This window comes from Sciurus vulgaris, assembly GCF_902686455.1.
Source record: "Sciurus vulgaris genome assembly, chromosome: 2".
Lineage (NCBI taxonomy): Eukaryota > Metazoa > Chordata > Mammalia > Rodentia > Sciuridae > Sciurus > Sciurus vulgaris.
In genome coordinates this window covers 44,455,341-44,468,371 of record NC_136462.1, presented here as the reverse complement: position 1 = coordinate 44,468,371, position 13,031 = coordinate 44,455,341, and the positions used below count along the sequence as shown (strand labels likewise).

At 34.2% G+C, this 13,031-nt stretch overlaps 1 protein-coding gene across 10 annotated transcripts in view; it reads left to right on the top strand.

Moving 5' to 3' along the window:
* KIAA0586 overlaps positions 1–11,385 on the top strand; it is a 136,657-nt gene extending 125,272 nt beyond the window's left edge. For 5 of the 10 annotated variants that reach the window (XM_079125779.1, XM_079125782.1, XM_079125783.1 and 2 more), the window contains one exon: positions 9,010–9,763. In XM_079125779.1, coding sequence (XP_078981905.1) covers positions 9,010–9,161 — 152 coding nt within the window. In that variant the 3' untranslated portion in view covers positions 9,162–9,763. Of the gene's footprint in view, positions 1–9,009; positions 9,766–11,239 lie in introns of those variants that run through there. The other 5 variants (XM_079125785.1, XM_079125786.1, XM_079125780.1 and 2 more) reach the window with 3 other exon arrangements.
* Positions 11,386–13,031: the final 1,646 nt, after the last annotated feature.

Sequence of the window (13,031 nt, the reverse complement as noted above, 5' to 3'; positions counted from 1 at the left end):
TCTTCAAGTCCACAATTTTTAAAAATTTGAGACCCATAGACCCGTTGAAGATGCCGAAAGCTATGACTATATATATATATCTCTTTCCCAAATTCTACCTATATGAAAATAATTTGCATGAAGTTTCAGGGTATTCACAGATCCCCGGCCACTTGTCAGTGGATGCTGGATTAAGATCTTTCATATATTTGGATTAAAGTTTATTACATTTGTTTCCTTTTTAATTTTATTTTTAAATTTAAATACACAGCTTTTAAGAAACCAATTTTTTTTTTTTAGATTTACTATTCTTATTTTTTTTAGGAAATTTTTGCAGATATGGAAAATTTCATTTTTTTTCCTTAAGGAAAATTGTTTACATTCTTACAAATAATACTTTAACAAGTAAATGAACATAAGTTAGTTTCCACATAACTTTCCTTTGTTCGTATATAATACACCCCAGTGAATCTCTTCTGTACCACCACAAGAATAGAATCCTAATTAGAATAAGATATACTCTGTGTATTATGTGCCAAAATATATCCTACTGTCAAGAAGAAACCAGTCTTAATCTGCATGTGGAAAAACCCAAAACCAGGCAATTAAAAGTCATTCCACTACCTTCTATGGTGTAGAAGAACACCATAAATACATATATATGACTTGTGCTATGCGTAATCAGTCAAAATGGGGAGTTTGAGATGCTGTACTCCTCCATGGAGCTATTGAGAAAAGTTTTTGTTTTCTCTGCTTCTCTCATGTTGTTTTAGGAGACAATGCTTTCTTTGGATTCTTCTCAGTTTGCAAATAAGAGATATAAAAATGCGTTGCTGTGTTTAAGGATTAGAGTCAGAATCTAAAACCTGTTGATGAAATAGATTATCTAAAGCTGAAAGCTTTTAGAAGCCTATGGTAATTATATATGTAAGATATATAAACAACATCTTAAATGGGCATTAAATATTCCATATTGTTACCTGTGTTAGAATAAATTAGTTTTTCTATTCCTTAGTCTTCTAAATCCAGCATCAAGGAACAGAAAGCATAAAAATATTTATTTTTGAAATTTAAAAGCATAAAACATTTATTTTTGAATTTTAAATATTTTTAAAGCAAAAACTTGGTATTTAGGATGTCTAAAAAGTTTATTAAATTATGTCTTAGGAAGTGTCAAATACATGGTCTGACTATGGCATTTCCAGGCTAAATATGTGCCAGGTTAAATGACATTCTGCAAACCCATGGAATCAAGGAATCATCTTTTTTTAGACCTGAAAACAGCTGTTGAAACAATTACATCATAGAGTAATGACTTGACTGTGGAAATTTTAAAAGTCAAACTTTAAAAGCATCAAACTACATTTAATATAGGTAGAAGATTTATATTTGCTTTCCTGGTGATTTATTAAGATATTATGTCTTTTCTTTTAAAAAATGAAATTTAAACTTTATGTGGACCATAAACTGGACATAAATGTTACCTTATTTTGCCTGTTGATAGTAATTGAAATGATGCTTTTCTTTATGTTCCAAGTCAAAAAATTTCTTTGAAAGTTCTAAAACTATGGTTTTTCTTTTAGTTTGTTTAAATGAATACATTTTAAAAATGTCTTCCCATAATGGATATATATAGTTAACACCTTTAAATAAGATGGTGCATTTTATTGATACAACTTGATGAAAACACAGTTAACTGGAGTTTAAAATAACAGCATAACTATTTGGAGGCCTTTCAGAGTACACTTTTTTTTTCTTATAGTGTTCCATTGAAACATTCTTATACCATTCCTTAAACTAGAGTACCTTCTGCAGCCCACCCTGAAGGCCATTGCCTCTTAGATAGTTCTTTTCCAGTTCTGTAAAAGCCGGAGCTGACCTGCCTGTTTTCTGTGTGCCAGCACTATACAACAACACTTCAGAAGCATTACCTCATTTAATCCTCACAAAACCCTCTGAGGTTATTTTATAGATGAAAATTAGGGTCCAGTAACTTTGCCAATATCTTTTATCATTCTCTATCCCTTTTACCCCTTACATGCTTTTCTTTCTAGCACTTAATCACTTCTTGACATAATATTTTTATTTCCTTGTTTATCATTTGTCCCCTACACCCAACTAGCCTGTGAGGTCATGAGATCAGAGCCTTTATTTTCTTCATTGCTGCATTCTACAGATTCTAGAACAGTAACTGGTGTATAGTAGGTGCCCTCTTGATATTTGGTGAATGGATGGATGGATGAGCCCAGATCTGCCCTAATCCAGAATCCATGTTCATATCCTCCCTGACCTTTACTCCCCAGCTTACACTCACAGTGTTGTTGGATCATCGCTTAATGCTGCACAGACTTTGGACCCTCGTCTTGACCTATATAAAGGGACTTGTACTTGAAACCTCATCTTCTCCTTAGCTGCCCCTACCATCACTTAAATGGAATTTTCTTCCACCACCTTTAAAAGGCATAATTTTTATTGGAAATAATTAAGGCATTTAATATGGTGTAAAGATAATGAATTGTAGAATCAGCTCTGAGAAGTATGAATTAAACAAATTATTACTAGACTCCTTTGAAAATTTTCTCTGACTGTTCTGTGGGTCTTCCTACTTATCTCTGACACTTCCCTTTTGTTTCCTTTAGGTTTTCTTTATTCATGTTTCTTTGCCCTCCCCACATTTTTGTCACTGTTTCTATTCTCAGTTTATTTTCTCTCCTTAAGTGATTGCAATTCCTATTTGTTTAATCAGTATATCTGTGTTGATGACTGCTAATTCTATATAACTAGAACTACCTTACAATCTTTGAAATTTTTCTTTCTGTAAAAATCCATTTTTACATCTTGCAGGCATCCATAGTCATCAAGGATACAATTGGTACCAGTATCTCCCCAACTCTGTTTACCCCTGTAATTCTCAAATTTGTTGGGGTTTTGTTGCTGCTTAGTCAACCAGATCTGTCATTTCAGCACCAAATTCAGTTTTTAAGTACTCAGTCTCCCTCCAAAATATCTTGCCTCTCTTTCCATCACTAAGAATCATTAGTTCCAATGGACTGTTGCCATAGATCTCTGTCCTCTCTCCTTACTTTCCACACAGCTATTAGAGTTATCTTTTCTAAAATATATATGTTATTCTTCAGTTCAAAAATCTTTTGTGACTCTCCATTTTTAGGGGACTTGCCCTGAGAATTATCTCTCACCATTCCTTCAATCCAGTCTATAACTTAGAATACTCAAGAGTTCCTTTATGCATTAACAAATCTTGTCTTTATTTTGTTGTTTTCCTTCATTGTCTTATTTTGTCTTTTCCTTCATTGTCTTCCCATCTTTTAAGACCATCTGGTTTAAACTAAGTATTCCTGTACATGTTTTTCTCCAATAGATCATGAACATCTTGAGAATGGGGGCTATCTCGTTTCTGTGTATCCTCTGAGCACCATCTTAGCTCCAAACATTACAGTAGATTGAGACAGATATTTGTTTAGTCAGCTTATGCCTTTTGAAAGCTACTTTACTCTCTCTGTGTCTCTGTTACTTTGTCTCCCACAATTTCTGTTAGATGTTTGGGGGAAAGATATTTATAAAATTTTGCATTGCTATATAAATATAAAACAGTAACTGCAAGTAATGACTTTGCAATGACTGAATTTATTATATTCTGTAGAAATTTCTTCAAAATTCCCTCAAACAAGTTATGTCTTTGAGCAATTTAATCAGTAATTTTATGTGTATTGTAGAAAATGAAGGTATATATAAAGCAGTTTTTTGAAATTAGGTAACAGACAAGTATTTGGCAGCAGTGTAGTTTTTGGCAGATCAGTGAGTAACTCAAGGAATGATATTTTTCATAATAATTGGGGGAATGTAATATTAAATTGATTATATAAGTTAACTATTAATTTGTTGTAGGCCTTTGTTATTATATCTGTTAATTTTTTACTTTATTGACAGGGTAAGGAAGCTCCGATAGTGAATGCTTCTCTTATTATTTTGTGTACTCTGCATCATGGCTTTGTACAATATAAGGCATTAATAATGCTTATGAACTATGAAGATTTATTTTTTAAATGTGGTTCTTAATCTTTTTCTTTCTTTGTTTCTTTCTCCCTCTTCATTCTCTTTCCTCCTCCTCCTCCTCCTTTTTTTATTCCTTTTTTAAATTTTGGTACCAGGGATTAAACCCAGGGAAGCTTAACTTCCAAACCACATCCCCAGCCCTTTAAAAAAAAAAAATTATTTTGAGACAGGGTCTCGCTAAGTTGCTTAGGGCCTTGCTGAGGCTGGTTTTGAACTTTCAATTCTCCTGCCTCAGCCTTCCAAGCTGCTGGGATTACAGACTTACCCCCCTGGGCCTGGCAGTTTTTAGTATTTCTTTTTTTTTTTTTTAAACTTATTTTATTTTATTTATTTATTTGGTACTGAGGATCAAACCCAGTGCCTCACATGTGCTAGGCAAGCACTCTCGCACTGAGCTACAACCCCAGACCCTTAGTATTTCTTAACTTTAGTTTTTATCATATCCTGAGAGAGCTAAATTTCAAGTCTTTCTTTTTTTAAAATATTCTATTTAAGAATTGCCTTTCTCTTAAATACAATGGTATTGTAGTTTGTGATTTTGTTATAATGATGCAAAATCTACTTTCTTCTTTTTATACAAAATGAAATTGATACAAGAAAAAAAAAGGATGGCACAGTATTTAAAATAATCTTTGGGACAGCAGCAAATTTCTAGAGATATATAACCTGCCCAAACTGAATCAGGAGGACATACACAATTTAAGCAGATGGATTTCAAGCGATGAAATAGAAGACACCATCAAAAGCCTACCTATCAAGAAAAGCCCAGGACCAGCCAAATTCTACAAAACCTTCAAAGAAAAATTAACACCAATACTCGTCAAATTATTCCATGAAATAGAAAATGAGAGAACCCTTCCAAACTCATTCTATGAGACTAGTATCACCCTGATGACAAAACCAAAGACACCTCAAAAACACTGCTATTCAGCATTGTCCTTAAAATTCTAGCCAGAGCAATTAGAAGAAGGAATTAAAGGGATACAAATAGGAAAAAAAGAACTCAAACTATTGCTATTTGCCAGACAACATGATTCTATATTTAGAAGATCCAAAAAATTCCACCAGAAAACTTCTAGAACTAATAAATGAATTCAGCAAAGTAGCAGGATATAAAATCAACACCCATAAATCAAACGTGTTCCTATACAGCAGTGATGAATCCACTGAAAGAGAAATTAGGAAAACAACCCCATTCACAATAGCCTCAAAAAAATAAAATACTTTGGAATCAATCTAACAAAAGAGGTGAAAGACCTCTACAATGAAAACTACAAAACATAAAGAAAGAAATTGAAGAAGACCTTAGAAGATGGAAAGATCTCCCATGCTCCTGGGTAGGCAGAAATATACTGTCAAAATGGCCATAAGACCAAAAGTGTTACACAGATTTAATGCAATTCCTATTAAAATCCTAATGACATTCTTCATAGAATTAGAAAAAGCAATCATGAAATTCATTTGAAAAAATAAGAGACCCAGAATAGCCAAAGCAATTCTTAGCAAGAAAAGTGAAGCGGGAGGCATCACAATAGCAGACTAAATTATACTGCAGATCCATAGTAACAAACCTGGCATGGTACTGGCACCAAAACTGACATGTAGATCAATGGTACAGAATAGAAGACACAGAGACAAAGCCACATAAATACTGTTATCTTATCCTAGATGAAAGTGCCAAAAATATTCACTGGAGAAAAGAGCCTCTTCAACAAATGGTGCTGGGAAGATCAGAAATCCACATGTACAAAATGAAATTAAACCCCTACCTTTCACCCTGCACAAAACTCAACTCAAAGTGGATCAAAGACTTAGGCACTAGAACAGAGACCCTGCACCTAATAGAAGAAAAAGTAGGCCCAAATCTTCACCATGTTGGTCTAGGATCTGACTTTGTTAACAAGACTTCTAAAGCACAAGAAGTAATATCAAGAATCAGTAAATGGATGGATTCAAACTAAAAAGCTGCTTCTCAGCAAAGGAAACACTCAATGATGCGAAGAGAGAGCCTACAGAATAGGAGAAAATTTTTACCATGTGCACCTCAGATAGAGCATTAATGTCCAGGATATATAAAGAACTCAAAAAACTTGACACCAAAAAACAAATAACCAAATCAATAAATGGGCAAAGGAACTCAACAGAATTTCACAGAATATATACAATTGATCAACAAATGGATGAGAAAATGTTCAATATTTCTATCAGAGAAATGCAAATAAGATTTCATCTCACTCTAATCAGAATGGCAATTGAAGATTGATATTCTTGATAAGAATATAAGCAACAATAAATGTTGGCAAGGATGTGGGGTTAAAGGCACACTCATACATTGCTGGTGGCACTTCAAACTGGTGCAACCACTATGGAAAGCAATATGGAGATTCCTCAGAAAACTTGGAATGGAACCACTATTTGACCCAGCTATCCCACTTCTCAGTTTTATACCCAAAGGACTTAAAATCAGCATACTACAGTGACATACCCACATCAATGTTTATAGCAGCTTAACTCAAAATAACTAAACTATGGAACCAACCTAGGTATCCTTCAACAGATGAATGGATAAAGAAATTGTGGTATATACACAAATGGAATTTTACTCAGCCTTAAAGAAGAATGAATTTATGACATGTGCTGGTAAATGAATGGAGCTGGAGAATATCGTGCTAAGTGAAATAAACCCAACCTTAAAGAACTGAAGGCTGAATGTTTCTCTAATATGTGGATGCTAATTCACAATAAAGGCAGGTGGAGTAGGGGAACTAGGGAAGAATAGAAGTACTTTGGATTAGAACAGAGTGGAGAGGAGGGGGTATAGGGGCAGCAAGACTAATAGAATAAATTAGACTTTATTACCCTATGTGCATGTAAGAGTACATGACTGTTATTATTCTACATCATGTACAACCAGAAGAATGAGAAGTTATACTCCATTATGTATAATGTATCAAAATGCATTCTGTCATGTATAACTAACTAGAAAAAATAAAAAAGAAAAAGTATTCATGAATGCCTGTTTTAAATCAATAAAATTAATATTGTCAAGAAAATAAATAAATAGGCTTCGTCAGACTTCCTATAACGAAAGGAATTGGCCTTCACAAGTGTTCTGATCATCTTGGACAACTGTGATTGGGTCATCATCAAAATCTTCAAAACTGTCTTACTTTTACTCTTGGCCCCTATAAAAAATTCGTGGAAATTCCTAATTTATTACTTTAGAAACAACTTGAAAAAGGGGTTTTAGAAAAATAACTATGACTCTTTATTCAGAAGTATCTTTAAGATTGTTTAGGAAGTTGGACACAGTGTTGTATACCTGTCATCCTAGCCTCTCAGGAGACCGAGGAGGAAAATCACAAGTTCAAGGATAGCCTGGGCAACTTAACAAGACTCTATCTCAAAAATAAAATAAAAATGACTGGGAACATAGCATAGCGAGAGCTCTTGCCCAGCAGGCAAAAAGTTCTAGGTTTAGTTCCCAGCATCCCACCCCACCCAACACACATACACACAAAGATTTGTTAAGAGAATTTGTTTTTTAAGGTGTTTATTATACTTACAGTAAATCCATGAAATTGAAAATAAGAATTTTTGTAGTCGTAAATAATACCAAGTTGACATTTTTTATATTGTTTGGTAATATACTGTAAATATAGAAGAGTGAATTAGGGTCCAGGCAGATAGAGATACATAGGTATATTCATCTCAAGGGGCTTCCTCTCTGCCTACCAACCATCTTCTATATTAATCAGTAGTAATCTTGCTCTCAATCATGGAGTGGAATTTTTTCCATATTTTATTAAATGCAAAGATAATGAAAAATATGTTTCATAGAAACAATGCTTTCCAAGTTAAATGTCAATAATATTTGAATAACTAATTAAATATTTTTTCTTTGATATTGTGTTTCATTTATTTAAGTTCTGTTAATTAATAGCAGATACTCAGTAATGATTATTAGTAGCATGATCCTGAGTGGAAGGTCCATCTCTAGGAGTGGGAGGAATAGCAAAGTGCCTTGGCAACCTTTGCTTTCAAATGCTTTTACACAGCTTATATTTTTAAAAAAAATCACATTCTCTCTGTAACCAATAACAAATCCCTATTTTCCAGCTTTTACAATGGATTGGTAGTTGGATTAGCTATTTACTTAATGGTGGCAGTGTTGATAGGCAGTAGTGATCCTTCAGTGGTAAAGGTGGCTCTCAATTTTTTAGCACTTACTAAGTGCTAAGCTCTGTTGTTGAGCTCTTTACTGACATTATTTTTTCCTTGTATACTATGCCATTTAACATACGAGGAAACTGAACTAGAGGTTAAAATAACCTGCCCAAAGTCACACAGCCAGTGAGAGATTAAGTCTGGATTTCAGAGACTTGGTCTTAACCACCCTGCCTGGTCTTACCTGGCATTTATCATCTGTACCACCACTTTTTTAAAAAATATTTTTTATTTGTTCTTTTTAGATATACATGACAGTAGAGTATATTTGGACATATTATGCATACATGGAATATAACTTAATATAATATAACTTCTAATTAGGATCCCATTCTTGTGATTATACATAATGTGGAGTTTCATTGGTTGTGTATTCATGTATGAACTTAGGAAAGTTATATCCACTTCATTCCACTGTCTTTTCCTATTCCCATTCTCCCTCCCTTCCCTTCATTCCCCTTTGTCTAATTCACTGCACCATTTTTAACACTTATATACTTTTAAATGTTTCTAACTGCTTTTAAATGTCTTCTAACTACTTATGAGCAAGGGGGGAAAGGGGCGAGGGTGTGTTTTAGTTCTTTGACGAATGCTGAGCACCTTGAGAGAAGCAATTGCCTTACATGCAGTCCTGGGTTTGGTCCCCCACCCCTATTATTTAGAAAGGGAAAAGCACCTAAAATAGTCAGGATTTGCTGGTGTCACTGAATACACTTCTCCTTTATGCAGGTGGTGAGGCAGTGCCACTCTTCACTTCTCAGATGTCACCTGCTAAGATGTCCGTGACACTGCCCTCGATGAAACTCGAGGATTGCTCTCAGTCTCTGAGCATCAGCACCATGCAGGACGACGTGGAGTCCTCAGGGGCAGATACCTTCTGAGTGGGAAGTGAGAGCCAGCTTGTTTATGAAGGCATTTCACTTTGGCTTAAAAACCACCTCTCAAGCTGTTTTGGTCTTTGAGCATATTCTGAAAAAACATTTCTAATTTTTTATTCAGATGAAAAGTACAATTTTGTTATTTAGGTAAAGTTTTTGAATAAAATAAGTATAAATCATAAGCCTGTCTGTGAGTCGTTTCTCTGAAGCCTGAAGTAAAATGGAATAGTGGGAAGGGCATCACTTTTGACATCCATGAATATGTTTTACAGGTACAGTTACCTGTCCTTACTTATGAAATCATGTAACTCAAGGTTCATGCCTGCATTTTTTTTATAACAGCAACTAATTAGAAGTAATGTAGTGACTATCAGTAATAGATTGGTTAGTAAAAGCAATGGTGTGGTTATATAATGGAATACTACATGTTATAAAAAATATTTTAAAGGTATACATTTATATGGAATTTTTTCTAAGATACAGTGTTAATGTGGAAAAAGTCATATACAAAATAGTGTGTGAACTATGCTATCCTTGTTTAAAATGAGGAGGGAGAACCCCAAATGTATGATGTCTACATACACATATGCTTACATGGATTTGCTTGTTATATGCATTAAATAACTTCAGAAAGATAAAAATCTGCTAACTTGGTTTCCAGGAGGCGAACTTATGGCTAAGTGATAGGAGTTAAGGATGACTATGTTTACTGTATATTTGAACTTCTTTGGTGACTGAAGAGGAGTCCGAATGAGATTAATTATTTTTATGCCTTCTTTCTACTTTATAAATCTTTATACATCATAAACCTGCGAAATGTGACTAAACTGCCTTTCAAAACATATATACATAAAAGCATGGCTTTTTAATTAGACACGTGTGGGTTTGTATTCCAGTTTCTCTACCTACTTGCTTTGTGATGGGCAAATAATCCCTTCTCATCAGCTGGCCTGGATTAATAGGTTTTATCATTGTTGTTGCAGAATAATGAGATTAGTGATACTGTGTTTATGAAGGGCAGTAAAATGGGGTAGGGTGAGGTGGGAAAGTGTTGCCTGGTCCAGGTAAGTGCTTAACAAATGCTGGTGTCATGAGGGATTTTAGTGTTGAACACTACATAGTAAACACTTAAGAAGGACAGCCTAACATTAGTTTAAAAAAAAAAAATCTTCCCGAAATGTTACTTTCTATCACCACTGAAGTTCAAACACACAGTAATTGCAATCATCCTTGACTCAAGAGTTTGTTCTAGGTTACTTAGTAGGTCTGAGCCCTAGCTGCACATTAGAACCTCTGAGAACTTTCAAAAATTACTAATGCCTGGGTTACATACCAGGGATTCTGATTTAATTGATCTTGGGTGGGGTCCAAGCAGTGGTATTAAAAATGAAATAAAGACCTTTTCAGGCGATTTTAGTGTTGTGCACTGAAGGTTGAGAATTACTAAAGAGTCATGTAGAGTTCCTTAAACTTCTAGTATAGCCCAAGGCCTGGGGATTTCTTCTCCCCAAAGACAGAAACCTGTGGAAACTCAGAAATGTGTCAGCCCTCCACATGTATTTCCTCTTATGTTATAGCTCCTCGAGCTTCTTTCTGGTATTTGGCTAATGAAATGCGTTAGGTTTCATTTTAGAACCTATTTACTGTGGCACTTAAAATAGTTTCTGCTAAAAATAGTTTCTTTTAAACAATTGGATGCAAAATGCTTCTCTGTGGATCTTGATTTTCTAGATTTTTTTTATTTTTTATTTTTTTTATAAAGCCTAGATAGAGCTTTGTTTAGGATAGGAAGTAGATACACATTCAAGGTTGATTTTTTTTTTTTTTTTGCGGCACTGGGGATCAAACTCAGGGCCTTGTGCTTTCGAGGCAAGCACTCTATCAGCTGAGCTATCTCCCCAGCCCCAAGGTTGATTTGTTTTTGATGTTCCTTGATAAGACTTTGGATAGGGTGAAACCTGGGGAAAGTGCTGCTTTAAGTCCTTCATTTCCTGGTTTTAACTCAAAGCATATTTATTTTAATTTGGGGGGAGAGATAAAACTCAGAGATACTATCCACAGCCCTTTTTATTTTGAGACAGAGCATTGCTGAGTTGCCTAGGTTGGCCTTGAACTTGGGATCTTCCTTTCTCAGCCTTCTGAACCACTGGGATTATAGGTAAGTGCCACTGTGCCTGGCTTCCCAAAGCATTTTTTTTAAAGGTGTTGGTAGTTCCTGCCCTCTCCCCACAACCACAGAAAGCCTGCCTTCTGTAACTTTAAAGTGTAATCTTTGATTTATTCTACTTCTCATACACCTAACCATTTTTTAAAATAACTTAATAACTGTTCATCAGTGTTGTATTTTATAGGATTATTCCTGTTTGAGGTTATTTCTGTACATATTCTTCTGCCAATCACTGCAGATCCTTTTGGAATAATACTACATATGTAAAAATAAATGGTACTTTTGATTTTGTAAGCTTTAAAATTTCATTTGATATTTAAGTGATATATCAATTTAATTTTAAAATTTCAACTTCTGGAATATACTAGGATACTATTAAGAGGTGAAGTCTGTCAAGATTAAAGTTGATATTGCTGGACAAATGTGCCTTAACATTAGGGTAATCCTCAGATAAATTTGTCCTTCATATACTTTAATAGACTCTAGAATAAATATTTTTTATTCTCAGAATATGATCATTTCTGTAGATTTCTTATCACATATTTCTGATATCTTAATTTTTCTTTTTAAATGATAAACATATCTTTATATCTCATTTTCTATTAAAAATGAAATATTTTTCTTAAAAAAATGAGCATTTCTGAGTTCATGGTAGACTATCATTTGCAATCCAAAAAATATACTGTAGTTAAAACATTTTTATATTAAAAGATTCTGTGATGCTATGACATTTCATTATAGATGAATAACTTGGATAGTGATGGCAAATAAAATTCTTAGGATTTATGTGAGGTTAGAAGAAATTCACTGAAGCGTTCTTTTCTACCATGTCCATATGTTCATCTGTTTAACAAAAGTCTAAAGGACACTGGGATACAGTGTGATAATGAATCCTTGGGGGCCACGAGGGCCACTATGTCAGGATCTGTCATTCCCCACTTTTGGTAATCTGCTTCCCCTGGAGGACGGTTGACCACAAGGAATTGTGTCTTTTTCTAGTATAGAATCATCATTTGATCATCAAACATTAATTGCACTGTAGTTTTAAAGACCCTATTAAAAATACAATAGAGAAAAGCAAATAATTATTATAATAAGAAATTCCATCTTTATAGTTAAGAAAATTTCTTAAAAGCCAGTGTTTTATTTGATCAAGCCAGGAGACTAGGACAATAGATTCCAAGACTCAGATTGTCAAACCTTTGAGAGTTATCAGTTTATGTATGTTTTTTTAAAGATATTTTTTCCTTTCTTAAGTGTTTACCTAGAAACAATAGTAAATATTAGCTATAGTAAAGATGCCCCCTTTTAAGGCCAATAAATATAAAGTTATGTGATGGTCCAATAGTTACCAAAACAGTCAGCAAAACGAAGCTGCTTTTCTGGGTCTTGTAGTGTAGATGGTTACACTTAAAATTTCAACGATTTATCTCAAATTCAGGGGTCTCTAACCAAGGTTGAAAATCTAAAGCACATCAATAGACTCTTCTATCTTTCCCTAGAGGTCACTCCTTTGAAACTTCTCAAGGAACCCAGAGAGTAAAACTCTTAAGAGTTCCTGGTAAGGAGTCCCAGAAATAGTTCTTGGTATCAGGAGAAGTCACAAAGAACAGGCCTGGTGCTGCTCATTTGATATGATCTGTATCTAAGAGTTGAAAGTGTGTCTTTTTCTCTAACATAAGACAAACAGTAATGACTAATTTAGT